Raw genomic sequence first — 27,695 nt, 5'->3', positions numbered from 1 at the left:
CACCGGGGCCAAGAGATCACGTTGGAGGGAAGCAGGACAGGCAGGCAGGGCAGCGGCTCCCAGGCACCCAGCGCCGGTGCCACCTGGGTCACTTGGGATCAATCTGTGATTGCTTGGGGCCACTCCGGGCTCTGCTCTCAGGAATCCATGGGGCTTGGGGGACCATGTGGGGTTCCGGGGACTGAACCCCGGGTGAGCTGAGTGTACGGCAAGCGCCATCCCCCCGTCCCATCTCGCAGCCCTCCCCCCACACACACCAGTCAGGCCTCAGGAACTCTCTGGGCCCTGACACCCCATGGACACCGCTCATCCCTGAAGGGACTCAGGATGGAGACGCCGAAATGACAACGCAAGCACCACACACACGCACCAGGAAGGAGACGATCACATGTTTAACCGCAGTCGGAAGGGCCCGGAGGAGGGCGAGGCAAGGTCTGCGGGGCCCCGCCTGGGCGCACGTTAGCCTCCAACCCCAGGGCCACGAAAGTGGACAGGGGACCCCGGCAGGGACAGGGTGGCCATGAGGGCGACAGGCCCGCCCCTCGAGGGCTCAAGGCCTGGGGAGTTCCAGGCTGGAGGGAAGAACTTTAGCACCTGCGGAGCCCCGGCCTCACGGCCCTCACTCCCCAGGCGTGGCCGCTGGCCCACACCCCAGGAGACAGCAGACTTGGGGTCAGGAGGGAGCCCCAGCAAACAGGGGGTGAGGGGGCGGGGTGGGCCCTGAGAGGCCAGGAGACTGTATATTCCAGCATTCACAGTGGGTCTACAGGTGGGGCGCGGGGGCGCGGCGGCTCAGCCAGAAACGCTGGCATGAGGCGGGGACCAGGTGTCAGGCCCCCCACGAGCCCTGCCCCCCACGCCCAGGGCTGCTGTTCCCCTCTTTATCTTTGCAGTTATTTTTGCTTTCCACTCTTTAAATAATATAATTATTTTTAAATACAAAATACACAGTGTCCTTTCTCTTTTGTTCGGGGCAACCGGGAGGTGAGTTTTAAATAAAGGGGGTGCTGTCTAACAGATCACAGATTCGGGGGGGGGCCGAGAGCCCCCCAGGCCAGCCCTCCCCTCGAGTGCGCTGGGACCCCCTTCGCCCCGGGCCCAGACACCCCTAAGGGCTGCTGGCGCCCTGGCACTGGCCCCAGGTGGTGAGGCGCCCTCTCGGGAGGTGGCACATCCTGGTGCGGGGGTCCCAGGTTTCGACAGCCAGAGAAGGTCTCAGCCCATGAAACAGACAGGCCCCAGCAGCACCCCTCCCCGCCGCGCGGGGGCGCCCAGGTCTGAGAAAGAGGCGTCCAGCACTGGCAGCTGCTCCAACACGGGGGTCCGCACCTCCAGCACCGTCCGGCCCTGTTGTGTCTTCAGGCGGGACAGAGAGAGGGAAGATGAGCGTGGCGCGGGCAGCACCCCACAGGCCCCACCGCAGGCCCAGGCGCGCCTCTCCTGAGTGCCCCAGTCTGCCCACGTGCTCAGACCCACGTCTCACGTGTCTTCCAGATCCGCACTGGAAAGCTCAAAAGGTCAAGACCGTGTGTGTGTGTGTGTGTGTTGTGTGTGTGTCTGTCTGTCTCTCTCTCTCTCTCTCTGTATGTGTGTCTGTGTCTGCACACATGTGCATGTCTTCATGTGTCTGTGTGCCTGCATGTCTGTGTGCACACACGTGTATGCACGCCTGCATGTGTCTGTGTCTGTGCTTGTGCATGTCGTGTGCATGTGTGTACACTTGTGTCTGCATGTGTATCCGTGCACACATATGTCTGTGTGTGTACACGTGTGTGTGTGTGCACTTCTGTGTTCAGTCAGGGTAGCTCTGGGTTTGCCCTTGCTTATGCCCACGTGGCTGTGTGTTTGTGGGTGACTGTGTGATGTCAGCAGCAAGATTCCACAGGCGCTATGTGCTCCGAGACCCTGCCGGGCCATGGGAATGTGTACAGACTGGGGCTACCTGTTGGTCCCTGTGTCTCTGGGTGGGGGGACTCTGCACCCCACGTGCCTCCGCTTGGTCCGTTTGCACAAGCTGCCTGACACAACGGGTGATGCGGCTCGGGGCAGGTGCACCTTCCCGCCTTCCTCGCCCCGTCTGAGCCCGACAGAGCAGCTGTCACCAGGAAGCTACACATCTCCCGCTGTCTCGGGGGACCCGACCCAAAGGGGCTTCCTCCCGCCTGAGTCCGGGACGCCCCTCCTGCCACCCGCTCTTGCTGGCTCCCACCTGACAGCCATCTCTGAATTCCTTGACGTAGGGGCTGGTGTCAGGGCTCAGCTCATCCTCGTTGGCCCCCCGGAGCCGCAGGGGCCCATCCCGGGCCAGCCCCGAGCAGGGGTAGGAGACGTCCTGGTGGGCCGAGACGCTGAGCAGCCGCAGGAAGGTGAGCTGGACCACGCCCACCGGGGAGCCCTCGGAGTCCACGTAGGAGAACTGAGGGGGGAGGGGACTGTCAGGGCCAGGCAGGGGGACGGTGGGAGATACAGGGGCCAGAGCGGGAGCGGGGACGGGAGGTGACCACAGACACGGCCGCGGGGGTGCCGGGGAGGAGACCCAGAGCTTGAGCGGAAGGAAAGAGGCAGCGCCGGCAGGTCCTGTGCGTGTCACACCCCACGGGACGGGGAGGGCAGCTGGGCTGGCTCCTACCTGCGTGACGTCATCCCTGGGGGCCACACACGTCTCCCCTCCGGCTGTAAAGTTGCAGAAAACCCGGAAGGCATCCCGAGCACAGCCCTGGTTGGGGTCCACCCAGTATTCTCCTGTGGGGTGAGAGGAAGGGGAGTCAAAATCCCCTCACCCCCTCTTCCTGCCCCACAATGCTCTATCACCCCAGCTCTCCGTGCTCCCATCTGAATCCCACAATAGAGGACGCCCACTTCTACCTCCTCACCTGGACCCCTGCCCTGCCCCAGATGCCCCCAGCCCCAGGAGTGGTGGGTGCCAGCACCTTCACACTGGTGCCACACGTGGGTGCGGGTAACACGTGTCCGTGCACGTGCGTCTCACCTCTCCCTGAGACACAGGGTTGATCCAAACCCAAATGCTCTGGAAGAATGTGATCATTCGTCACAATCCTGAAATCCTGCAGTCCTGGCTGCCACAGAGCTACTGTCGCCAGCCCTCGACCCCTTCCCACCCACCGACTGGCCACTTGGCGCCTCGAGCACACGCTGTCCCCGGGGCCGCCACTGACCATCAGGAAGCTCGGGGTGGCAGAGCTTCAGGTCCTGGCAGGTGCGGCCCGGGCTGTCCTGGGTCCCTGTCGGCCTCCTCATCTGCTCGATCTCCTCCCGCAGGGAGTCCAGGGAGCCGAAGATCTCCTCCAGCCCCCCCGGACTGCTCGGGGCGCCCCCGGTTGGCACGGTCTCGTCCTCCTGCATCAGGCGGCTCCCGTCCACCGAGCGCCGAGTCTTCTTGGGCATCTGGATGGGCAGGGGCTGGATGACCTCGCCCGGGGGGCCCTGGGCAGAGACAGGAGAGGAGACAGGCGGGGGTGAGGCCGCAGCTGGGAAACCCCCGTCAGAGCAGCAATGGGAGAGGCTGGGGGTGGGACTCACCGGGTGTCCTGGGGGACCCTGGACGCCCTTCTCCCCCTTGGGTCCGGCGGGGCCCTGCCAAAGGAGGGAGTGAGTCAAGAGGTCAAGCAGCAAATAAAGTCACAAAAGGGTCAACTGAGTCTGGGGGAGGCTCCCCTTGGGGGGGTCTGAACTGGAGACGGGGACTGTCCCAGCAGGGGCGCGGGGCAGGCTCTGGGTAGGCTCTGGGTTACTCACGGTGGCTCCTTTGGCTCCTTTGGGGCCAGCAGGTCCCTGTAAAGGAGGAAGAAGAGGAGAGGGAGGGTCACCACAGGAGCGGGGGACGGAAGACGGGGGAAGACCCTGAGAGGAAGGACGGATGTGGGGATCGCGAACCTTCTCCAGGTCCCAGAGGCAGCAGGGAGGGGGCATGCAGGTGAGACAGAAGGGGACAGAAGGGGGCATGTGGGGATGGAGGTTGTCATGGAAACCAGCGGGGATCATGAAGAGGAGCGATGGGGTGGAGGGATTTAGTGGAACAGCTGGGATACTCACGGGGAGGCCGGGGGGGCCCCCAGGACCGATGGGGCCAGATGCTCCTGGAATGCCCTGGAGGGGAGGGACCTGCTTTAGTGGGGTCCCCCCACCTCACAGCCGAGTCTCCTTCCCACCCTCCACCGCAACGTGGGTCCCCTCCCTCGGGCCTGCAGGCCTTCCCAGACCACACCCCTGCTCACCGTCTCTCCCTTCTGGCCATTGGAGCCCTGGGGGCCAGGAAGCCCCCGGTCCCCCTTCTCTCCCTGCTCCCCGGGGGGTCCGATGAGGCCGATGAGACCTGGGTGACCCTGGAAAAGAGGCAGGTGGTCAGGGGTGCGGAGAGGAGGCGCGTGGACGTGGGAGACGGGAGTCGTGAGGGAGGCACCGACAGGGTCTGGGGACCAAGCAAGCTCCGTCATGGGCTGCCGCGAGGTGATGTCCCCCAAAACCTCCAGACTGGAGCCGGGTGCAGAATCGGGACCATGTGGAGTCCCCATGGGCTTCAGGGGCACGGGTGTCACTGGCCACGCGTGTCCATGACGCTCACCTTTTCTCCCTTGGCTCCAGCATCACCCCGAAGGCCAGGAAGCCCGGGGGGGCCCTGTGGAGAGACGGGACTGCTGGGGCCAGGCTCTCTCCCACCACCTCCCCCGCCCTCCGGCACACCTGGGGGGGCGTCCCACCCACCCAGCCCTGTGTCACCCACTCACCACAGGGCCGGGGGGCCCAGCCTGGCCCGTGGCTCCAGGACGACCTTGCTGACCCTACAGATTCAAGGGGGCACAGAGGTCAGGAGGAGAGACCCAACATGTCCCCTGCCAGGGACACCGCCCAGACACCCCTTCCCACACTCACCACGGAGCCCGGGAGCCCCCTCAGGCCGTCAGGACCAGGCTTGCCCGCCGGGCCTGCAGGACCCACAGCGCCTGTCTTCCCCGGGGCGCCCACGGCACCAGCGTCCCCCTGAAACACACACAGGACCCGGTCCTGACGGGGAGGGGAGGGGGAGGCGCAGGGGCAGAGGGAGGAGGGGATGGGGTGGGGGCAGAGGGAGGAGGGGACGGGGTGGGGGCAGAGGCATCTGAGCAGCGCAGGGTGGGCAGGTGGGGTGGGGGAGGCAGCCCTGCCCGGGGAGGTGCCCCCACACCTTGACTCCCTTCTCTCCCTGTCGGCCCTCAGGACCTGGCGCGCCGGCTGGACCCTGCAGGTGCAGAGGAAGGACGAGTGGGTGAGGCAGGAACGGCCATTGCCCCCCACTCCCGCCCTATGCTCTGGGGGTGAGCGTGAGTGCGCACGCACAAACACCCCACAGACCCCCCCACACACACACATACAATCACATACACATAACACCCACACACACACACACTGCGCATGCGCGCACACATAGGCTGTGTCCCGGCCGTCCAGCTACCCGGTCTTTCTGTGCCCTGCTGATGCGCCACTTGCCCGGAGGCGTCCCCTACCCTCCCGGCCCGGGTACTGGACCATTAAGGAGGGGTCGGTCCCTCTGAAAAGCCAGAATGGCTGCAGCACCCATTGGCCGACCGGTATGCACCCCGCTTTGCCCGCTTTGGGGGACACACCCCGAGCTGGGAACAGAGAGCCCACGACTCACAGCACGGACGCACGGGCGCACAGCGCAGATGCACAAACACACAGCACAGACGTATGTCATGCCCAGATGCACAGCACAGACATGTGTCACACGGATGCGTGTCGCACACAGATGTTCTTCTCCCCGGCCTCGCTGGCCCCAGGCCCCCACTCCCAGGTCACTGCTGTCCAAGATCTGCCCCTACACGCCCTTGTGTCCCCCTCGCTTACCCGCTTCCCCAGGGGTCCAGGGGGTCCATTCTCCCCGGTGGGGCCAGGGGATCCCTATAACGGGAGCAGAAGGAAGGGAAATGACCTGCGGCCCCTCGGGTCTGCAGGCCGGCTGGGTGGGGCAGGGGTCGGGTCACTCACAGGCTGTCCGGGCTCGCCGTCCTCTCCGCGGTCACCCTTGGCACCATCCTGGCCCTGCCCGGTTTGAAGCAGGGTCAGCAGGAGCCCAGCCTGGCAGGAATCTCCCCACCCCCCACCTCCCACCAGCCACACTGAGCCCTGGCCCCCTCCGTGCCCCTCCCCAGAAAGACTCACCCGGGGGCCACCTTCTCCAGGGGGACCGGGGTCACCAGGAAAACCAACAGGTCCCTAGTGCAGGGTGACATCAAGAGCCAGGATGGCCATGCCGAAGCCCACCCAGAGCCAACCCAGACCGCCCCTACTCCCCAGACCACAGGCCCTGAGAGGCCGTGCCCACGCCCTGGGGGAGGGTCTCCTGCTCCCTCCCCCACCAACACTTCCAGGGAACCACCCAGAGGACATCCCGGACCCCAAACACGAATCCCCGGAGACCACACTCCCAGGGATCCCCCTTCCGGGCACCCCGCACTGCACGGTCGTCACGCCCACACCCCCACACTCCCCCAGTGCAGTTCCGGGCCCCCAAACTCACGGGGTTGCCTTTGGGACCGTCGTCACCAGTGGGGCCTTTGGGGCCTGGGGGTCCGGCCTCCCCAGCCTGCCCGGCTTCGCCCTTCTCCCCACGCTCGCCTCGGGGGCCCTGAGGGAGGCGGAGGGGACCAGGAGTCAGCAGGGACCCGGGCCTGGGACCCCCCCAAAGGCAATGAGGCACAGGAGTCCCAGGACCAGCTGGGGGCCGGGAAGGTAGGGGTGGGGTTGAAGCGGGGACGAGTCACACACCTTGACACCGGGCTCCCCCTGCACCCCTGGAGATCCAGACTCTCCGGGCTCCCCCTGCAAGGAGACATTGGTCAAAACCCTTCTGGTCCCCCAAATCTGATATTCCCACGACTCACTTCTTGTGTCCCCCAAACCAAAACGGGCGGAAGTTCAACCCTCATCTCCCCCAAGAGCTGTCAACTTCCCCCTTTCCCAGTTACCTTCTCTCCGGGGGGCCCCAGGTTCCCAACACCTCCGGGAGGGCCTTGTGGACCCTGGAAGAGGAGAGGAAATGGGGATCGAGTGGGGAGGTGCCCCCCAGGGTGGAGCCCGGAGCAGGCCCCAGGGTTGCAGCAATGGGACCAAGGGAGGTGCCCCGTCCCGGGGACCCCGGCTTGGAGCTCCTAGTCGGGGGAGGGAAACGGGCCAGCCGGGATTACATGTGGGTCCCGGAACTCACGTCCGCTCCATTGGGTCCTGCGGGGCCTCGAGGTCCTGGGGGGCCGGGGGGTCCCTGCGGAGACAGACACACCAGAGAGGGGAGGGGTGAGGGAGGGGCGGGAGGGGGCAGCAGGTAGGAGCGGGCTGGGCGGCAGGGCTGGCACTCACCATAGGGCCCACGTCTCCCGTTTCTCCCTTCTCCCCCGACGGGCCTGGCAAGCCCTGCACAGAGCACACCCCCGTGAGACGCCCCGGTCACCCGCTCCTTTGCCCTACACCCCAGCCTCCTCAGGAGGCCACGGGTGACGGGCAGACACCCCCACCCCAGCGGGACACCCCCACGCCCGGCCCACCTGTAGGCCGATGGGTCCCGGGGGCCCATTGAATCCTCTCGTTCCTTCATCCCCTTTGGCTCCAAAGTGTCCCTGGGGTCCCCGGGCTCCGGGTTCCCCATCAGCTCCCTGAAGTGGGGGAGGGCAGGGCAAAGGCAGGAAGACGGTCACGGGTCTCGTGTCCTCATTCCGTAAATCCCCCGAACCTGGGCACCAGGCCCAGAGCCCCCATTCCCAACCCCGAATCTTGGGGACATCACTCACCGCGGCACCAGGCTGCCCCACGGGTCCAATGGGGCCAGGGGGACCGGGAGGGCCCTGGGGAGAAAGGAACGTCAGAGATCGCAACACAGGGAGGCGGGGATGGGCCGGGAGGTTAGAGGCCAGAGGTCAGAGGGCAAAGGACACAGGCACTTACGTGTTCGCCCTTGTTTCCTTTCGTGCCCTTCTGTCCGGGGTCCCCCACCTCACCCTGCAGGGAGAAGGGGAAGAGGCGATGAGGGCGGGAGGAAGGAGTTGAGAAGGGGTTGGGCGGGAGCAGCCTCGAGCAGGGGGGTTCCTACCTTGTCCCCGTCTTCTCCTGAGCCTCCTGGGGGTCCAGCGGGACCGGGAAGGCCCACAGGACCCTGCACCCCGTCACGGCCAGTGGGACCAATGGGGCCCTTCTCACCCTGCACGAAGCGAAGAAAGGAGCAGGGTCTTCAGAGCCCCTCAAACCCTCATTTGTTGGGGTACCCCAGCACCTCCCAGATGCTGCCCCAGTATCCTTCCCCCCAGACCCTACACTCACCGGGACCCCTTTCTCTCCTGCTGCTCCAGGGGGACCCTGAGGTCCTGGACGTCCTGGGGGACCAATGGGTCCCCCTGATCCTGCTGCCCCGCGTTCCCCAGGAGAGCCCTGAGACAGGAGCGAGAGTGAACCCACTTCCACCCGAGCCAGAGCCACCCCACCTCCCTCCCCAGCCCCGCCCCCAGGGACCCCCACTCACTGCAGGGCCAGGAGGGCCAGCCGGACCTTCATTGCCCTTCAGACCGGATCCACCCTATACGCCGGGGATTTGGGGTGAAGGTGTGGGCTGAGAAGGCGAACCCCATGAGAAGGAGATCCAGTAGGCACGCGAGAGGGCTGGGGCCAGGACGGGGGACAGTCTCGAAGATGGGGGGTGCAGGAGGACGTGCAGGGGGGGCCCGGGTGGGATCATACTCACAGCAGTGCCCGGGAGGCCCCTCTCTCCGGGGAAGCCCCTCAGGCCAGCAGGACCGTCCTTCCCTGGGGCACCTGGGGGACCAGGGTCACCCTAAAAGGAAAGACAGGTCATGAGTCACAGCCCCGTTCCCAGGGGGGGCAGAGCGACCTCTGGGACCCCCCACCCCACCCCGCGGCAGGCCCTTACTAACCTTTGTTCCTTCTTTTCCGGCTGTTCCCGTCAGCCCCTGCTCTCCAGGGGGCCCTGGGGGGCCTGGGTGACCTCTCTCCCCCATGGGCCCGCTTTCCCCTGCTGCTCCCTGCCACAGAGAAGAGACTCCAAGCTCAGAGCCCTCACCCTGCTGTCCGCACAAGGACCAGCCTGGGCACCCCCGGCGATAAACCCCAAAATGATAACCCAGTGGGCTGAGTGCACGTTCGGCACATTGGTTCAATCCCCAGCAACACACAGTCCCTCCCCAGAACTGCCAGGAGAGACCCCTGAGCCCAGAGCTGGAAGAAGCCCCTGTGTATGGCCAGGGCATCAACAAACTGAACAAGAACACGACCTCTGGGAGCCCTGACCCCTAAAACCATGGGGAACTCCCATCTGCAGCCCCTAAGCAGCCGGCGCCACCAGCTGGGGCCCCACCAGAAAACTGTTTCTTCTCTGAGGCGCCAGGAGAAAGAACGGGCTCAGAAAACAGAAGTTTGGGGTCCCTGCTCCAAGCCCCAGCCCCAACCACCTCTCCAACCAGGGATCCCAGCTGGGCAAAGCAAAGCAGGGTGTGCGGCGGGGCAGAGCCAGAGAGGCTGACGGGAGGCTGGGGTGCGTTCTCTCCAGGAGTGCATACCTGAGGCCCCACCACCCCTGGAGGTCCAGGGGGGCCAGTCTTCCCTTGGAAGCCCTGAGGGAGGAGGAGAGGAGAGAACAGTGAGAATACAGGCAGGCCGGACCCTGGGATGGCGGGGCAAGGGCCCCGCTGGTTCCCCACAGGAATGGACCGTGACAGCCAGGACACCCTCCTCCCGCCAGGCCCCCAGGGAGCTGAGGGGACCACTTACCACTTCTCCTCTCTGGCCTGGGTGTCCCGGCAGCCCGTCCTTCCCAGGGGGGCCCTGCAAGAGGTTAAAGGTCAGATGGCCTGTAGGTTGGAGGCGGGTGGGGGCAGAAGGACTCACAGAACCAAGGAGATGAGAGGTCAGAGGTCAGCTTACTGGTGGTCCTTTGGGGCCAGGAAATCCATTGGGGCCCTGAGGTCCAGGGAGGCCCTAGAGAGAGGGAGACGGTGCCAGGGTGGGCAGGCGTACAGGGGACAGGGATCCCTCCCCGGCTGGCCCCCCGCAGGCTCCCTGGGCCTCGCTGGAGGACAGGCGCCCCCAGCCACACTCACCCGCTCTCCTGGGGGCCCGTGGGGGCCATCGCCACCCGATGTTCCCTGCGGGGAAATAGAGTCAGAGTGTGAGCAGAGATGCCTCCGAGCTCTGGGGGCGTTGTTTGGGGAGCACCCAGTAGATGGAACCCCTCCAAACCACTGACCTTGGCTCCAGACTTCCCAGTGGCGCCTCGGGGCCCCCGCTGACCCCGCGGGCCCTAGAGAGAGGACAGGGAGTGGTCAGCTATTACCTCATTACCTTAATCCCACACACAAGACCCTCTGGCCTGTGCCCCCCGCACTCACCGTGGGGCCCCGCTCTCCTCGAGGCCCGGACCGCCCCGACAGGCCCTTCGGGAAGAGAGGAGACATCTTACCTCGAGCCCGGCTGGGCGCCCCCGAGCCCCCGCCCCGCCCGCTGCCCCGCCCGGCCCACTTACCCGCGCACCCTTCTCTCCACTGGCTCCAGGAAAGCCGGGAAAGCCCAGAGAGCCCTAGAAGGGGGCAGGGGAGAAGTCATGACGGGCTCGAGGGCCCGAGGTCATGGGGGCTGGACACGGGAACTGGACACAGGGCGCCGGAGGCCTGCTGCCCTCCGGAACTTTGTCTAGTCTGTAAGGGGCAGATCCGCTCTCTCGCCCACTGCCCGTCTGTGCTTCCTGGGGGCCCAAGGAAGGCGGGGGCATGGGAGGGGGCAGTACAGTACCTTGGGGCCCTGGCGTCCAGGGTAGCCGGGCAGGCCCGGAACTCCCAGCTTGCCCTGCAGGGGGACAGGGGACAGTCAGGAGCAGAAAGGAGCCTCAAAGCTCCCCCCCACCCGACACCACCACCCTCAGCTGTGATGCATGCACCCCACCCCCTCCCAGACCGCTCCCCGCCAAGGGTCTGCAAGCCCCCTCTGGTGTCTGGGGACCGAGTCTGCAGCTCCGTGCAGCCCCTGGGGTGCCAGGGCTCCTGGGGACAGCCTTGGGACCAGTGTGCACTTCTGCCCCCACCCAGACTGGACCTCAGGGCCGCCTGCACCCCAACCGTCTGCAGCAGCCGCCAGGCATCAGGGCAGATGTGGGGGACGGGGGCAGGGAGCTGTGGCCTGGCCTGGCCCCGTCCCATCTGTGGGAGCCAGACGGGGCTGCTGGACACCGGCGCCTGCGCATGGAGCATGGTGAGACCCAGTGCCCAGCTCCCCGGACACGCTGTCCCCCTGCTGCCACCCTCACTGCTCTCCCCGGGCCCCCTGCTCCCACACAGGCGTTCTGTGGACACCCCCCCTCAACCCTCTGCGCCCAGGGGTGCACTCACAGAGAGGAGTGTAAGGAACGCTGGGCACCCCCATGCCCACCCGGTCCCCATGCCCAGGGGTAAACCCCTGGGTAAAACCCTCCGCCCCGTGGCCCCACCACCTTCTCGCCCATGAGCCCAGTGGGGCCTGGGTCTCCGCTGGGTCCGGTGCGTCCCTTCGGCCCCTCAGGACCATCTTCTCCCCTGGAACCAGGAACTCCGACCTCGCCCTGGTGGGGAGGAGGCCGGGGGTAAGCGGGAGGGCAGGAAGTGTCACCCCATGAGGCTGAATGGCTGGGGGTCCCCAGGACAGGAAGTGCTGTCCTGGTCAGGGGCAGGTGAGGGGGCACCACGGGGACTTCCTTGCTGTAGAGCTGGGGGCCAGCATGGGGGTCTCTACTCACCCTGTCGCCTTTCACGCCCATGTCGCCTTTGAACCCTGGGAAGCCATCCTCGCCCTGAGACAGGAGTGGGGGAGGGTCAGGGGGCTGCAGGAGCCTGGCTCGGTGGGAAAGGGAGCCGGCAGGGGGGCACCGCTCACCTTTTCGCCCTTGTGACCCTTCAGACCCCGAATTCCGTCCACACCCTAGAATCAGAAAGGGACAGAGACGGGGCGACCAGGGCGTGAAGCTCCAGAACCCTGTGGGGGGTGCAGGGGGCGCCCACCTCACCGCCCTGGTTTCCCCACACAACGGCCAGTTACCTTGACACCACGGGGTCCTGGGTAGCCCAGAGGACCCTGAGGCCCAGCGGGGCCCTGCAAGAGAAAGAGGCATCAGCAAGGGGGTCTGGGTCTGGGAGGGGTGGGAACAACAACAGTGGGTGGGGGGAGGGTCTTGGGGCACAGCCCCAAGTGTGGAGAAGGGAACCCCAAAGACCAGGAGTTGGGGACAGAATCCCACCAGATGCAGGGGCTTGGAGGTCTCACCTGGTTTCCCTTAGTTCCGGGGGGGCCTTCCTTCCCGGGGTGGCCCTAGGGGGAAGAGAAGGCGGGTTCCCCTCTGGCCCTGTCGACCTCCCGCGCCCCTCCCTGGGCCGCTTAAGCCCCAGCTCTCCGGGACCTAATGACACGGTGACACTCCCGCGAGGACACATGGCGTGGGCAGACCTGGAGGGACCTGGCGGTCACTTCCTGTGCGCGGTCAAGGGGAGCTGGGGGCGGGGGGGCACTCACCGGGAGTCCGTCGGAGCCAGGCATGCCAGGGAGCCCTGGTTTCCCTCGGGGACCCTGCAGGAAGACAGGGTCAGGTCTGACCGCGACCCAAGACCAAGCCAGATACTCCACAGCCGCCTCCCGTCACCTCGCTACCCACCTTCTCTCCGTGAGGGCCGATGGCGCCCTGTGGCCCCGGGAGCCCCTGGCACAGGGAGAAGGAAGGAGAAGGAAGTCACCGCATGTTGGTCTCACCTCCAGCCGGCATCCCCTCTCGGGGCACGAGCAGCGAGGTTTGTGCCCATCACTTTCGTGTCCCTGTACACGGCGTGGCCGCTGGGTTCACCCAGAGAATGTGCCGACGTCGGGGAAGGGGCCAGGGACACTCACCTGGGTCCCGGGGGTCCCCTGCTGTCCAGGAGGTCCTGGCTCTCCCTGGGGCCCCTAGAAACAGGCAACCAGACAGGGGTTCAGCAGAGGCGGTGAAGAAAAGGGGGACCAGAGCCAAGTCCCAGCAGCAGGGACAGGAACCGGAAGTGGGCCGCCCCGAAACAGTGGCGACATGAGGAGGGTGGCAAGGACGGGGCCTGGGGCTGAGGGCCGGGTGGAGACCCTGTGCCCATCCACTCACCAAGCTCCCTTTGGGGCCATGGGGGCCATCCATGCCTCGGACTCCCTGGAACACAAGAGGGGTGTGAGCGGGCTGGAAGGTGGGGCGCTGCGGGCCTGCTTCCTGCGAGCGGCCGGTCCACAGGGCGGCGGGCCCAAGCCCCCAACTCCTGCGGGACCAGCACACAGGACACAGGTTGGCGCTGTGGGCTTGTGGGCCTGTGGGCTTGTGGGCTTTTGTTTTCTGGAGGATTTTTTCAGGGGGTGGGCAATGCTTAAGAGTTTTGGGTGCAGAGTCCCAAGGGCCCGACGAGGACGTGAGGGGAGGGTGGGAGGGTGGCAGGGAGGAGGGAGGCACTTAGGAATGGGTGGGGGAGGGGGAAGGTCGGGGCCAGTCACTCACCGGGGGTCCAGGAATTCCAGGGGGCCCTTTGGGGCCAAGGAGGCCTCGTGGCCCCTGCATCGGTGTAGAGAAGAGGCACAGGTTGGAGAAGTGCGCCCGTGTCCCTCCTCTGGCCCCCAGTGTCCCCCCTCCCCGGCTGCGGACACTCACCGACTCTCCGGGCAGCCCCCGAGGCCCGATCTCCCCGTCGTCTCCCTGGAGGAGGAAGAGATGGTGACACAGCCAAGCCCCCCAACCTCGCACCCGTGCCCAGCCCCCGCCCGGCCACTCACTCACCCGCTCTCCATCCTCACCCGGGGGCCCCGACAGGCCCTGGGCACCGGAATCACCCTGGAAAATGGGCGCACAGCTAAGAGGCGCCTCTGAGGCCCCTCACAGCAGACACCCCACCTCCAACTAACAGTTCTGACACAGGACCCTGCGCCCACCCCTCACCTCCATCCCTCTGGGTGCCCCTCCGCAGAAGGCCACCCCTGGTCACGACATACTCACCCTTTGTCCCTTCTCCCCAGGGAGCCCTGGGAGTCCATCGAAACCCCGATCACCCTACGGGGACGAGACGGGGTCCATGTGAGGTCCCAGCCCCTTTCCTACCTCCCCCCCACACCACCACTAGTCCTGAGTGGGGAGGGGCTTCTTCATGGGGGGGCCTGTGGAGTCCCAGAACCACCAGAAATCAGGTGGTCTCTCCGGGGGGTGGGAGCTCCCGGCTTCAGAGGGGCCCCGAGCCCGCTACCTTCACCCCAGGCTCTCCAGGCATCCCTCGGGCTCCGTCGGCACCCGCTCGGCCCTAGGGTGCAAGAGAAGTGTCAGAGCAAGCAGGGCACAGCCGGGCCCCCACCCCGTGGCCCCCCGACCCCGGCCCGTCCGGACTGACTCACCCTTCGCCCCGCCTTGCCGGGAGGGCCTGTGAGGCCCTGAGGTCCCCGGGGGCCCTGGGGAGGAAGCATCCGGGTTAACGGGGCTGCTTAGAGGGGGAAGCCCAGGGCTGGGGAGCAGATGGGTCGGGGTGTCACCTGCGGCCCGAGGTCTCCAGACTCTCCTTTCAGGCCGGGGCTCCCGGGCTCTCCCTGGGAGAGAGGAGAGGAGGGCAACAGTGAAGGACACACCTCTCAGACTCCCCCCCCAAAAAAAAACAAATGAGAACTCTCACAGCTTTCCAGAAGTTTCCACACTCCCACACACACACATAAAGCATCCCCTCCCCTGATGCCCCGTTCACTCACCAAGGGTCCAGGGCGGCCCGTATACCCCATGGGGCCAGGGGGTCCTCGGAGTGCCAGCTGTGGGGGGAGGGGCGCAGGGGAAGGCTGAGCTGAGGAGGCAGCAGAGCACTCCCAGCGGGAGTCCCCCTCACGCCTCTCTCACAGCCCCAAACCACCAGCCCTTGCCGCCTCAGTCCTACTCACCCGCGCCTGCTGCAGGACGGCCTGCGCCTGCGCCTCCTGGGCGGCCACCACAGGGCCTTTGCTGCCCCCGCTGCTGCCGAACCGGAACTGCGGGGCAGAGAGAGGGTGCAGCCTCTCCTCCAGGAACCGCAAGAGACTCCCCAGGCCAGAGACCTTCCCTGGCCCCAGGTTCCGGGATACGCCCCCCTCCCCTCCTCCTGCACCCGCCCCCCAAACGCTGCAGCCTCCTCAGAGACTCCCATTCCGCTGTAGCCCCTGGGAGCTCAGGCTTTCTGACCGGTTCCGAATGATCCAGCTCGGATTCCTGGAGACCCGTGTTTGGTTCCACGTCACTGTAGGGGGCCCCGGAGCCTCCACCCCACAGACCAATGTCTCTGGAGTGACAGTCTTCAGAGACAAGCCCTGAGCCCCCCGGCCCTCTGGCTCTTGGTGACATAACACAATTCCCCGCCCGCCTTGGCCTCCCATTCCAAAGCCCAGAAGACAACTCACCGGGAGCATGAGGGAAGTGCCGGGGGGCCCAGGGGCTCCATTTGATCCAGGGAGCCCTGCTCGGCCAGGGGGTCCCTGGAACGGGAAGAAAAGGAGAACCAGGAGGCGGGTGTTAAGGTCCTGGGACCATCTTGAAATTTTCCTCCACAGAATAAAAGCAGACTCTCTTAGATTTTTCCAGAACAACCCCACCTCATACTCTTGGTGAAAGTATGAGACACCAGACTGCTCCCTCCCCCACTACTCGAGTCTGCCCTCTCCTTGGGGTGCACCTGGACCCCTTTTCATCAGTCAGGCAATGAGAGCTGCCGAGCACGACATCCCGACTGACCACCAGTGTCTCCGCGTCCCCACAGGACCCTCCCTTACCCGCTCGCCGGGATCTCCAACGGGGCCTGGGTTACCCTGGATGCCAGGGGGACCAGTCATTCCCTGAGGAACAAAAGAGGAGGTGGTCAGGTGTGGCATCAGAGAGAAGAGAGGCGTGTGAGGAAGCAGCGGCCTCCACAGAGGACATCGGGGCATGTGGGCAGCTGTGACTGGCGGGGGCTCCAGAGTTCTAAGAATTATGAGCCTGTGGAGGAGGCCGAGGGCATGTGGGGGGCAACGGGGGCTCAGCTCGACTTACCGCAGGGCCTTCTGGGCCAGGCGGCCCCTCCACGAGCATACCCTGTGGGAACCAAGGGAGAAGTCAGCGGCCGTCGGACAAACGCCCCGTCCCTTTCCCCTCCCCCGTTGCCCTCAGTTCCATGACCAGAGTGACTTACAGGTTCCAACACTGCAGGTTCCCCCTTTTCTCCTTTCAGCCCCCGGGGTCCGTGGGCAGCCTGAGGGAGACACACATGTAACCCCCAGCGGGGCCTGTGAGCAGCCAGGACATACAACCGTCCCCATCCCTACTCCTGCCTTTCTTCTTGGGGCTCTGAAGACCTCCCAGCCTGCCACGGCCTATTTGCCCCCCAATTCCCAGCCCCACCTCGGCAGACGCAACCTCAACTCCCTGAGTAGCCCCTTCAGGAAAGTCCCCAGGCCCTTCCCGGGACCCCAATCCCCAGCTTTCTCAGTGAGGCCTTCTTCTGGACAAGCCCATTCTAGCTCATGAATTCCTCTGGGCACAGCGATTCCTACCCCTTCAGGCATCCTCGAGTCTAAGATTGTGACTAGAACGTTGTTTGGGTTTGCGGGAGGGGGGGATCCATGTGTGGAGCAGCTGTGATCTATGGGGTCCCCCAGTGAGAACACTGCTAGCCTCCCATTCTTCTGTACAGAATTTTACTTAGAATTCCAAAGGGGTGTTTCCCAAAGTGGGTGACACTGCCCTGGAGGGAACCAGAATGACCCAGAGGAATCATTACTGGAAGATTAATGCAACCGAGGGGCGTTCTGTGTTTGCTGAACAAAGGTAGATATTCAGGAGACACAGAAAATCTTTTTTTCAAAAGGGGGAACAATAGGCAAATTAAGTTTGGGAACTCAGGAAGGCCTTTCCCAGTGCTATCCCAGACTCAGTCCTCATGATTGGTTTTGGGAAAATAGCGCACTCAAGCTCCAGACAAGAATCCCTCGAATCTGGGGCTGGAGCGATAGCACAGCGGGTAGGGCGTTTGCCTTGCACGCGGGCGACCCGGGTTCGATTCCCAGCATCCCATATGGTCCCCTGCGCACCGCCAGGGGTAATTCCTGAGTGCAGAGCCAGGATTAACCCCTGTGCATTGCCAGGTGTGACCCAAAAAGAAAAAAAAAAAAAAGAATCAACGGCTTTCTTTCTCTCCACCCCATCTCTCTCTGTTCCTTTCCTAGAAAGAACAGTCCACCCTTTCCACCCTTTCCTCTGAATTTCTAATTCAAACTCCCGGTTCTCTCTCTTCTATGGCGCCATTCAAATGCCCAGCTCCAGATCTAGGACCAAAACCAAGGTTGAAGAAAATGGAAAGTATTCACCACCAGCCCCAGCTCTCCCAATAAAGACCTTCAGAGCATCCCTCTTCACCTCCATCCCGACCCAGGTAATAACAACCAATTTCCAACACCCCTTCCCCCATCCCCACCCCACAATACCCACTAGGGGTCCCAAATTTCCAGAAAGCAGCGTGATGGAGAAGCAGCCGAACATGGAGGCTGTCGATATGGGAGGAGGAGTGGGAGGAAGCGGCTGGGGAAGAGGAAGGAGCTCGCACTGCAAGACAGGCAAAAGATGAAATGCAGCAGACAGGAAACATCTCAGCTGATCTGAAAGCGTCTGAAGACAGGGCAAACAATTAAGGGAGAAAGAACAAAGAGACCAACACTTGGAAGCAAGAATGATGCACGGGGCCAAGAAAAATTAGACATGGCCAAGACAGCTACAAAACGGACTGGACAAACAGGAAGTGGTTAGACAGACAGGAAACAGTAAGGAAAAAAAAGGATCCCGGAAGCGGATTTTCAACAACATGGCTACCATGACCAAGGGAGAGAAGAAATTCAGGAAACAGACAAAAAAATGACTCTAGAAAGGGAATTATGACAATAAAAGGGAATTCTTAGAGAGAACACAAACATCCAGGCTAGAACACATAAGAAGTGGTCATGATAACTACACAGGCCCACTATTTAAATTGTTTTTATTTGAATGACCTGAGACACACAGGAAGTGTTCGATTATCCAAGACAATTGTCAAAAGTCAGCATGGAAAACGAAAGCCAAGCCCAAGTGGTAAATCCCTTTAAGTGCAACGGGCACAGTCACCAAGATGGATGCCATAACTGGGGAGGACAGGAAGGGACAGCCAGAACAGAGCCTATAGGTTAGAAAATGTGACACAGGAAGTTAGATCATTTGGCTGCAACATGGATAAAGAAAAATGCAACATGGATAAAGAAAAATGGTTTGACCAAGAAATAATGATGAAGACAGACTGAAAATGGATACAAGGTAATTATTGATACAAGGTAATTATTGATAAAAAAGAAAAAACTTCATGAAATCCCATTTGATTAAGACAGGAAGTGGCCAAGAAAGATAGGAAGTGGCCATAGACGATTTTGCAAACTCGGTCCTCCTGCAAAAGTTTCCAGGAGTCACAGGATAGAACACTGGCAAGAGAAGGCAAGGAAGGCTCTTTTAAGCAACATGTATATTTTAAGTGAAGAGAAAATGACAAAACACCCACAGGAAAGAGTTCGCAGCCAACAGATAATCAGGACCAACATAAAGAGGGCTTGGAGCTCCTGCGGAGGCCAAGAACGGAAGAGAGCGCCTTGCACTTACGGCTCCCGAGTGGGCTGTCTCCGCAGAGAGCGCAGGGCCAAGCTCCGTCTCCTGGCGATAATCGTCCCCATAGCCATAGGTGTAATCGTAGGACCCTGCTGGGGCATCTGTGCCACCCTCCCCATATTCCTCAGTCAGGAACCTGGCGGCTGTGGAGGGGACCTGGAGATCTGTCTGCTCCTTCCCGGAGACGGGGAGGGGGAGGGTAGATGGGGGCATTAGGGCTAAGAGAAGGTTTTCCCTGGATCTCAGGGTGCGACAGCTTCTAGCCCCAAGAATTCGGAGGGTAACAGGGACTGGAGTTTTTCCTCCCGGGATGAGCAAGGGGAATGGTTGTATAGAAAGAGGTTAAACCTCCGAGATCCCCAAGGAGGGATGTCCAGGAAATGGGGCCGGCGGGAAGAAATGGCACAAGGTGGGCGGCCGGAGGGCTCGATGCAGAGCGGATGGTCAGCGGACGTAATGACAGCGAAAGAGTCCAGGAAAATGGATGGCGAGATTGAGAGAGAAGGAAAAAGTGACTGTGTTGGACAGAAAGTGGCTCTTGGGAACAGAAATACGACATAGTGGGGGGGAAAGGAAAAAATAACTTGATCCCCACATGGAAAAGACGCTACTCCAGAATCAAAGGACAACGGCAAGAGACATGAACACCAGAGTTGAAAACGGCTGCACTGACAGACGAGCAGACCAATGGGCAAGTAGCGACCAGAAGACAGAGAACTATAACAGAGTCGCCAAAGAACCCTCCGGCCAGAGGGGCTGAGTCACCAAGGTGCGTGGCGCCAGGGGAGTGAGTGGGTCACAGGAGTCCGCCGGCCCCAGCAGGGGAAGATGGGGGGACACAGTTACCTCCTCAGGAGGTGGCAAAGGGCTTGACTCCAAGATTCCTTCCTCTTCGCCCAGGGTGGGGTCCTAACCCCAAGGGGAAAGGGAAAGAGTCACGTGGGGCGGGGAAGGAGAGAGAAGTTAGCTGCAGAGAGGGCGAAGCAGTGCCTTGTCACAGTGCCGGGGCAGCTCTGTGCTGGGGGGGTGGGGGGAATCTCAGATCTTGCAGCCCCAGTGAAGGGGGATCCGTCTGCAGAGCGCGCCCCTGCACGCTCAGAGGGGTGGGAGCAGAGATCTAGATCCCCCGGCTCTACCTGCCGGTAGCCGCTGCCTCTGGTCCTGGGGGGGGCCCGGGCAGTGGGGGAGGCCGCCCTGCGTGCGGGGTGTCGGGAGGGAGAAGGCTGGCCCCGGGCCGGGCGGGAACCTCGAGAGGGCTTCCGGCCTGCTGAGGGGGGCGGCTGCCGGACCGCTGACCGCTTGGCAGGTGGGGCAGGCTTTCGGGGAGGGGTCCGACGCCCCCGGGGAGGTGGGAGAGCCCTGTGTTTGGGGCTCTGAGGCCGCTGCAGCAGAGAGATGGGGGGGACCGTGAGGAAACTCTAGAACCTAAACGCACTGTCACCCCCAATACACTGGGAGGCAGAGAGTGATGCCAGGGGAAGGAGCTGAGTGAAGGAAGGAGGGAAGCAAGGAAGGAAGGAAGGAAGGAAGGGGCGATGGAGTTTACCTGATAGTCAGGGGTCGTCCCTGCAGTCATCTCATCATAATAGGGGGGCTCGTAGTCATAGTTGGGAGGCTCAGTCGGCTAGGCGGGGTGCGGGGGGGAAGTGGGAAGAGGTAGGAAGCGGGTCGAGGGGATGGGTGGGAATTGGGAGATGGATATGGAATTGGGAAATAGGGTGGGGGGGAAGGGGGAGGTTAAGGGGTAGGAGAGAAACGGGAAGGGGTGGGGAAGGAGGGGGGTCCCACATGCAGACAGAAGCAGACATGATTAAGAGATTGACCTTCAACTTCCAACCACTGACCCAAGGCCCCATCAGTCACCCACCTTCTGGACGCCACCCAAAAGCAGCGTCTCTCCCCCCTAACTGCCTCAGTGCCTTATCCTGCACCTCGGAGCACTCGGGCCGGAAACAGCCCTGCCTCAGGTTTCCACACTTCCCCTTCGGGGGTCCCTCTGTCTCCTTCTTTCTCTCCATTTCTCCTCGCAAGTTTGACCCTTTTGAGATGTCTTTCTCTTCTCAAATCTGCTCTCCACTCTCCACCGAGGCCTACCCTCCCTCCATGCCTCCCCCAATCTCTTAATTAAAGGAGCGAATGGGGAACCCAAGCAGAGTCAGGGAGGAGTTGGCAGGGGAGAAGGCACGGCGGGGCCATGACCGCCAGGTCCGGGCTGTTCATAAGGACTCTTTTTATTTTTCCATGAAAATAAAAAGCTGGATGACTGCGGACCAGGATGAGGGAGGGCCTGGGAACTGGAGGAGGGGGCCCCAAAGAGGAGCCGGAGCTCTGGGACCTTGGGGGGAGTCTCGAGGGGGTGTCGGGCGAGCCTCTTCCCTCCCCCGCGGATGTCCGCCCCAGGTGCCTCACCTGTCGCTGGGGTTCCTGGTTCTGTGGCTTCTGAAGTCTCGGTGGTTGCTGCTTGGGGGATCTCTGGGCCCTGTGAGGCTGCGGGTCCGGAGGTGTCTCCCTCACCCCCGCCTCACACCCCAGCTCCTTCCGGTCACAGGATCCATAGGCAGCTTGCACCCCTGGAGCGATGACAAGCTCCTGGACGTCACCCTGTGGAGACACAAGGAAAGGAGGCAGAGACGGCATCAGGGCCAGGGCACAGTCTGGGACCACGGCGAGGCCAACCCCAGGGAAAGCCGTGGGCCAGGCGGGCTGTAGGCAGCGTTCCGTGCTTCTTCACTGAGTAGCACAGCTAACGCAGCCCTGAAGTCGTGATTTTAGGGTTGCATAAACTCTTTTAGTTTTTAGAGGAACTGTCTCTCTCTCTCTCTCTCTCTCTCTCTCTCTCTCTCTCTCTCTCTCTCTCTCTCTCTCTCCTCTCTCTCCTTCCCTCCCTCCCTCTCTGGTTTGGGGGCAACACCCCACAGTGCTCAGTGCTAACTCCTGCTCTAAGCTCAGGGATCACTCCTGGCAGGCCCGAGGGACCATACAGGTGCCAGGGATTGAACCAAGCTCATGGGCAGGCAAGGCAAGCGCCCCACCCACTGTACCATTGCTCTGCCCCCAAGGGGCTTCTCATTTATAAGCCAACTGGACCAAGTGAGTAGTCAAGGATCTTTTTTGTATGTTTTCTTTTTGTTTGGGGGCCACACCTGGTGGTGCTCAGGGCTTACTCCTGGCTCTCAGCTCAGGGATCACTCCTGGCAGCGCGCACAGAGCCATATGCAGTGTAGGGAGTGAGTCGGGCCGGACTATGTGTGAGATAACCCCGTACTAGCTCTCCAGCACCAGGAGCACGTATTCAGAAAGCGTTGCTTGAATGGGTGGATTGGATGGATGGATGGATGGATGGATGGATGGATGGATGGATGGATGGATGAATGGATGGAAAGATGGGTGAGACGGGTCTCCTGGGAACTCAAATGCATGACTGAATGGAAGGACTGGTGCACAGCACATGAATGAATGTACAGGTGGGTGGCCGGGTGGGGAGATATGGGGGCTACAGAGTAGCTATAAACAGACTGGTAGAGAGAGGTGGCCATGGGTGAGTAAGTCATTGGCAAAGGAGCACGTGAGGAGATGGGGAGGAGGAATACACGCGTCCTCAGACGCACGGGTAATGGGTGGATGGGGGAGTGAATGGGTGGATGGATGGGTTAGGGTAGATGGACGGAAGGACAGCAGATGGGTAATCTCAGAAAGGGAATAGCAGGACAGGGGACGAGTGGATAGAAGCCTGGAGTCTCGAGTGGGTAAGTGGATGAGTCGGTAAATGGGCAACTGGACACAGCTCGGCTGACGGAGGACTAGGAGGACAGTGACGAAGACTGAGTGACAGGGTAGGTGACTGTGGACAATCTTGCCAAATTAGTGAGCCCCTCGTGCTCTCAGGGACCAAATTAATCCTGAAGAGAGAACCCGGAAGTATAAGTTTATGAGAGGAAAAAAAAAAACATGAAAGTGTAGGGCACAGCAAAGGGGGGTCCTGAGGCCAGAGGAGAGTGGCCCCGAGACCCAGAAGCAGGGTCACTCCTGTCTGAGTGCTCTCATCACCTCAAAGACTTCCTCATCCAGGATCCGGGCGCCAAATATGATCACTCCTCGGGTGTCCAGCACTGGGCGAGCGCTTCGAGGGAGGGGCCGCGTCACTCGCTTCTTGCAGTCAACTATAAGGGTGACAGACTGGCCCTTCACAGCCACAGCCAGCCGGTGCCACCTAGTCACAGATGGGGAGAGGTTCAGGTGACTGACCAAAGAGGTGAAGTGAACAAGGCTGGGGAACTACTGATTGAAGGGGGTGAACCCAGTGACAGTAGAGATCATGATATATTGAATTAGTGCAGTTTGGTCTTTCTCTGAGCTTGGTCCCCACCGGACCTGGTTTCCTTTCTATGGTCCCAGTCTTACTGGTTGGTCCCCTAGTCTCAGGCATATCCTCCCCCTCCATGTACATTATTTTCACCTATAGCCCTGTTGAAATATCTGCAGGCCCATCAGGGCTATATGGCCCCCAGTTAAGAAACGCTGACAAATAAGTAAAACGACAAAAGAGAAAAGCTAATGAGTGCTTACAAAACACCCAGTGCTGTGCAGTAGTTTGCTCATTTGATTCTTGTAATTCTGTCTTCCCTCTTTTATAGACACAGAAACCAGGGCTTAAAAGAAAATTTAAAAAAAACTTGGCCAAGATAAAGGCTACTACTCCCTGCAAAAATTTGGTTTTGAGGCTGGAGCGAAAGCACAGCGGGCAGGGCGTCTGCCTTACATGCAGCCGAACCAGGTTCAATTCCCAGCATCCCATATGGTTCCCCGAGCACCGCCAGGAATAATTCCTGAGTGCAGAGCCAAGAGTAACCCCTATGCATTGCCAAGTGTGACCCAAAAAGAAAAGGGGAAAAAAGAAAGAATTTGGTTTTCGGAGAGTAGAGTTGGGGCCACACCAGGCAGTACTTAGGGATTAGTCCTGACCCTATGCTCAGGGAGCACTCCTGGAGAATTCAGGGGACCAAGAGGTATGAAGGATCGAACCTGGTTTGGCCAGGTGCAAGGTAAGCACCTAACCTACTATACTATCTCCCCAGCCCAAGAATTTAAACTGGGAAGGCCCAGTTCTGGGCTAGAAGTGACTGGTGTTTGGTCTGTTTGTCATGAGGCCAAAAGGGTTGATGGAATTTCCAAACTTAAGGAGGGGAGTCTGAGGTAGTGGTTAAAAGGGAGTAACTGAAAGCATCCGCCCGAGAGCTAGAGGTGCAAACTGACTTACTTGCCGTCGGCGAGGCTGAGGCCTCGGAACGCTGGCTGGGCCGGGGCTTGGGGCCGCCCTGTCTGGTCCTCGTACAGGAAGCGGACAGGCTGGCCCAGCTCCAGGCCCAGCTGGCGGGCACCCTGGGCGCTGTAGAGAGTCAGGAGAGGAGCCTGCAGGCCAGGGCGGGTCCGGACAGCAGCGAGCAGAGAGAAATCTTTGGGGAAGCCTCCTGGTACCCGAGAAAGACACGTACACAAGTGGAATCGGGGGCAAAGAGAACCCAAGGCCTTCCCTCTGGGCTGGCCTCCGGCCTCCACCTTTTCACGGTAGCCTCACCTGGGAAGAGCTGGCGGGTGGGTGCGCTGAGCTGGGCAGGTCTCGAGACTCGGTAGGCCACGTCGGCTGGACAGATGCCTCTTGTCTTTTTGACACCATCAGGGAGGGAGGGGAACCTCAGAGCCCTGAGCACATCCACAGGGGGTGCACCTGAGAGAGTCCGGGAAGGTCAGAGGGATGCCCCCTCAGGCAAACGGCCCTACGTCAGAGCCATCTGGGGCCTAGAACTCTGCTTTCGGGGGTTCCAACTCCCTCAAAAGCAAAGGGCCCCTTTTCCTTGCTTGCTCCGGAAGTGGCTCGGAGCAGATGGTGAAGCACGGGTCCTGGGGAGGGCCCCCAGGCCTTGTATTGGCTCCATCTGCACTGCCAGCCTCCTTCTCCCTCACGCTCCCTTCCCTTCTCTTCTCTGCTCCCGTCTCTCAGCCTCCACCCATGTCTCCCCCTAGCTTTAATTATTTTGTTTGTTTGTTCTGGGGCTACACCCAGTGATGCTCGGGAGTTACTCCTGGCTCTGTGCTCAGGAATGACTCCTGGCGGGCTCAGGGGTCCGTCTGTGGTGCCAGAGATGGAACCCGGGCCAGCCACGTGCAAGGCAGATGCCCTACCCGTTGTGCTGTCGCTCCGCCTCTTCTCCCTCTTTACTCTCTGGGTGTCTGTTGGCTGTCCTGGCCCCCACCCCCAAATCTCCTGCCTCTCCTCTTTTCTCTCACACTCTGTCCATCCCTTTCTTTCCAGGTTTCTCCCTGTCTCTCACTCCCTTTCCATATCTCTCAGTCTCTGAGTCTCTGGCCTCTGTCCTGTGTCTCCAGCACAAACAACATCTGGCCAATCGATCACCCTGGGCACAGGAGATGGGGGGGTGGGGTGCAGCTGTCCAGGGCAGGGGGCTTCAGGCTGCCACAACTTCCACATGTGGCAACCCTCGAAGCGTGCAAAGAAGATGCAAAACAGAGCCCCCCAGGGCCGTGAGCCCCCGGTGTGGGGGGAGGGCTGGCACCGGGGGTGGGGGAGCTGCAGCTGCCACGCGGAGCCGGAGCAGGTCCAGGGCCCCGAGCCACACATCTGTGGATCCCATCAGAGCCTGTGCCCAAAACCCGGGCAGCAACCCCCCTCCCGGCCCCACAACCTGGAACCCCAGCCCTGCCCACCACCCGAGAGGCAAAGATTCAAGCCCACCCCCAGCCCTCTCCACGGGACAGAATTCAGCTCCCGAGATCTCCAGCTTAAAGGCGGGGCTGGGGGGGGTGCGAGACAAAGGTCACCTCTTCCCCACTTGCTCCCTGAGACACCGTCCCCGTGCCATCAGCTTTGGGGCGGAAAAATCCCAAAGAAATTCCAGCAACACTTTCATAGAAATGTGGGGCAGGACAGGGGCCAGAGCGATCAGGAGAGCAGAGCGGGGGGGCGGGGGGGGAACGGGGGCGGGGGGCGTCGGTGTTGAGGTGGTGCGGGCAGGCAGAAAAAAAGGCCCTTTGAGCCCAGGAGCCGGGAAACCACGGCCTTACCTCCCTCCCTCGCCCCCCCACACCCCGCCCTAGCCTGGCCCCGGCGTGCGGCAGCTCTGCAAACACCAACCACACAAGGGCCGCTTTGAGAGATGGAGACTCCGTGAGACAGAGACACAGAGACCCACAGAGACCCCGGGCAAGGGGCCGTCAGAGGCCCCCACCTCCCCGCAAAGCCCAGGAGAGTCGGGTCCATCTGAGAGACCTGCCCACAGGCCGGCCCGGCTCCTCCTCCAGCCGCAGACGGGCCTCCCTCACTCCACTTCAGGTGCCCATCACCCCCCTGCCGCCCTCCGCTGGCACCCCCCAAGGCCCCATTCTCCCCTCATGAATCGCACACTAAGTCGGTCTCCTGTCTGCCCACCCATAGGGCCCCCCTCCCGGCCTCTGTGCTACAGCACCCCTTCCCCACACACACACACCCCGCTCCCTAGCTCCAGAGAACCTGAGTTCTTCCTTCTGGAGTCCAACCCCAATTTTTAGGAGCCCATCTGACTCTTCCCCCATCCCAGCAGAGAACAAGGGAGGAACAGTTATATGCAAATCAGCTTCTGGTGTTTTAGCGAGTCTGGGGCTCCCTGGTCCTCCTCTCCCCCTTGCCCAGCCCCTTGCCCAGGAGCCAGGACTACTGGGCTTTCTGGGGAAAAGGATCTGAGCTGTGGATCCTGGGGTTCCCCCCCTCCCAACACACCCACCCAAGTCCGGCTAGCGGCGGGGGAGGGGCGGGCAGGAATGCACGGAGCTGGCCCCTGCCTGGACACCTGATCCCGGCCTGTCCAGCAGCCGTCCTGTTGGCAGCCCGCCCAGTGCTCCCCAGAGCCAGCCGCGTGGCAGCATCGAGGGCACAGGGAGGGGGAAGGGGACCCTGCCGGGAGACGAATAGTGCAGGCACCCCTGCCCTCCAGCTTACTGGGGTCTGCTCGGACGCCCCTTGGCACCCTCGGCTCCCTGGGCACACGCAGCAGGCTCGGGAGAGGCTCCCCCACCACGCGCCCTCCCCACTGATAGCCCAGAGCCCGCTGGACCACTTCAGCCCCTGCTGTCCACGGCTCTGCAGGCGGCGCCAGCATCCCACCCTGGCTAGAAGGCGAGCCCCCACCTTCCACCTGCTTTCCAAGAAGCAAAGAGAACCCTCCTCTGGCTCCTTGAGACCCAGAGGTCCTGCACGCCAGTCTGGGTTCCCAAAACCCTTCTGGGGGAGAAGCATCACCGGTCGCCTTCTGCCTGGGGGGTGCTCGGGTCTCTGATTCCGAGTCTTACCTGCCCAGGCCCGGGCGGCGCTCAGCCCCAGCACCAGAGGCACGAGCAGGACCAGGCGGTGGCAGCGGCCGCACCGCTCCATGGTTGGCGCCCGGCACCGGGTCCCAGGGACCCAGGGGCTGCCGGCGTCGGGGGACCGGAGAGCCTGGGGGGTGAGCCTCGGGCGCCCGGCCCGGGAGGTCAGAGGCTGTCCGGCGGCGGCGGCGCTCAGCGGCCCCGCTCCATGCAGCGAGGCGCCGTCGGGGCTCGGACGCTGCTCCCTCCTCGGTGGCCGCCGCTCCTGTGTGTCCCCAGCCACCCCGGCGGCCCGAGCCCCCGACTCCCTCCGCCCCCGGCCCAGCCCCCGCCTCCGGCCGCCCGCCCACTGCACCGTGGGGAAACCCCACCCTCGGCCTCCACCTGGGAAGGGGCGGGGACCGGCCCCCGGCCGCCCCTCGGAACCCCGCCCGGCGCTGGCAAGGAGTCCGCGACCCGGAGCCCCAAGACGCGCCTTTCAGGAACCCCAATGCCTCGTCCCCAGCCCCTTTTCTAGAATGCAAACGTCCAGCCCCGGCCCTCCCGCAGCCCGCGCAGAGCCCGGGGAGGGGCTCGGGGCACGGTGGGAGGGGCGGGGCGGGCCGGGGGTCGCGGCTCGGGGTATCAGCGCTCCGTAATTACC

At 62.5% G+C, this 27,695-nt stretch overlaps 1 protein-coding gene across 3 annotated transcripts; it reads right to left on the bottom strand.

Moving 5' to 3' along the window:
• Positions 1 to 379: 379 nt before the first annotated feature.
• COL11A2 (collagen type XI alpha 2 chain) lies at positions 380 to 27,597 on the bottom strand. 3 transcript variants are annotated; one of them, XM_004617677.2, is made up of 66 exons: positions 27,038 to 27,483; positions 24,273 to 24,422; positions 23,955 to 24,165; positions 22,745 to 22,907; positions 21,107 to 21,298; positions 20,244 to 20,321; positions 19,544 to 19,606; positions 18,692 to 18,871; positions 16,209 to 16,268; positions 16,070 to 16,111; positions 15,811 to 15,873; positions 15,442 to 15,516; positions 14,950 to 15,036; positions 14,767 to 14,823; positions 14,557 to 14,610; positions 14,422 to 14,475; positions 14,277 to 14,330; positions 14,033 to 14,086; positions 13,817 to 13,870; positions 13,691 to 13,735; positions 13,541 to 13,594; positions 13,160 to 13,204; positions 12,919 to 12,972; positions 12,689 to 12,733; positions 12,550 to 12,603; positions 12,304 to 12,348; positions 12,079 to 12,132; positions 11,917 to 11,961; positions 11,780 to 11,833; positions 11,498 to 11,605; positions 10,804 to 10,857; positions 10,538 to 10,591; positions 10,404 to 10,448; positions 10,262 to 10,315; positions 10,116 to 10,160; positions 9,940 to 9,993; positions 9,787 to 9,840; positions 9,576 to 9,629; positions 8,934 to 9,041; positions 8,744 to 8,833; positions 8,525 to 8,578; positions 8,326 to 8,433; positions 8,099 to 8,206; positions 7,954 to 8,007; positions 7,800 to 7,853; positions 7,557 to 7,664; positions 7,372 to 7,425; positions 7,223 to 7,276; positions 6,984 to 7,037; positions 6,784 to 6,837; positions 6,536 to 6,643; positions 6,178 to 6,231; positions 6,004 to 6,057; positions 5,863 to 5,916; positions 5,183 to 5,236; positions 4,891 to 4,998; positions 4,746 to 4,799; positions 4,583 to 4,636; positions 4,236 to 4,343; positions 4,054 to 4,107; positions 3,757 to 3,792; positions 3,541 to 3,594; positions 3,177 to 3,444; positions 2,630 to 2,742; positions 2,210 to 2,416; positions 380 to 1,356 (listed from the first exon to the last, which is right to left on the bottom strand). In XM_004617677.2, the coding sequence occupies exons 1-66, from the start codon at positions 27,117 to 27,119 to the stop codon at positions 1,216 to 1,218; spliced, it is 5,211 nt and encodes a 1,736-aa protein (XP_004617734.2). In that variant the 5' UTR covers positions 27,120 to 27,483; the 3' UTR covers positions 380 to 1,215. The 3 variants fall into 3 exon arrangements, with proteins under 3 accessions (XP_004617734.2, XP_054984526.1, XP_054984527.1); XM_055128551.1 differs by lacking the exons at positions 18,692 to 18,871; positions 19,544 to 19,606 and having other exon boundaries at positions 27,038 to 27,482; XM_055128552.1 differs by lacking the exons at positions 380 to 1,356; positions 2,210 to 2,416; positions 2,630 to 2,742; ... (53 more) ...; positions 16,070 to 16,111; positions 16,209 to 16,268 and having other exon boundaries at positions 18,767 to 18,840; positions 27,038 to 27,597.
• Between the last annotated feature and the right edge of the window lie 98 nt (positions 27,598 to 27,695).

Source organism: Sorex araneus, chromosome 2 (genome assembly GCF_027595985.1).
Source record: "Sorex araneus isolate mSorAra2 chromosome 2, mSorAra2.pri, whole genome shotgun sequence".
Lineage (NCBI taxonomy): Eukaryota > Metazoa > Chordata > Mammalia > Eulipotyphla > Soricidae > Sorex > Sorex araneus.
This window is presented reverse-complemented; position numbering and strand designations above follow the sequence as displayed.

Coding starts and splice junctions, on each gene's coding strand:
- COL11A2 (XM_004617677.2), bottom strand. CDS start 27,119: ATGGAGCGGTGCGGCCGCTGCCACCGCCTGGTCCTGCTCGTGCCTCTG. Junction 20,322..21,106: donor ACCAGGAACCCCAGCGACAG/GTGAGGCACCTG, acceptor CACCCCGCCTAG/CCGACTGAGCCTCCCAACTA. Junction 6,058..6,177: donor CTGGAGAAGGTGGCCCCCGG/GTGAGTCTTTCT, acceptor CAAACCGGGCAG/GGCCAGGATGGTGCCAAGGG.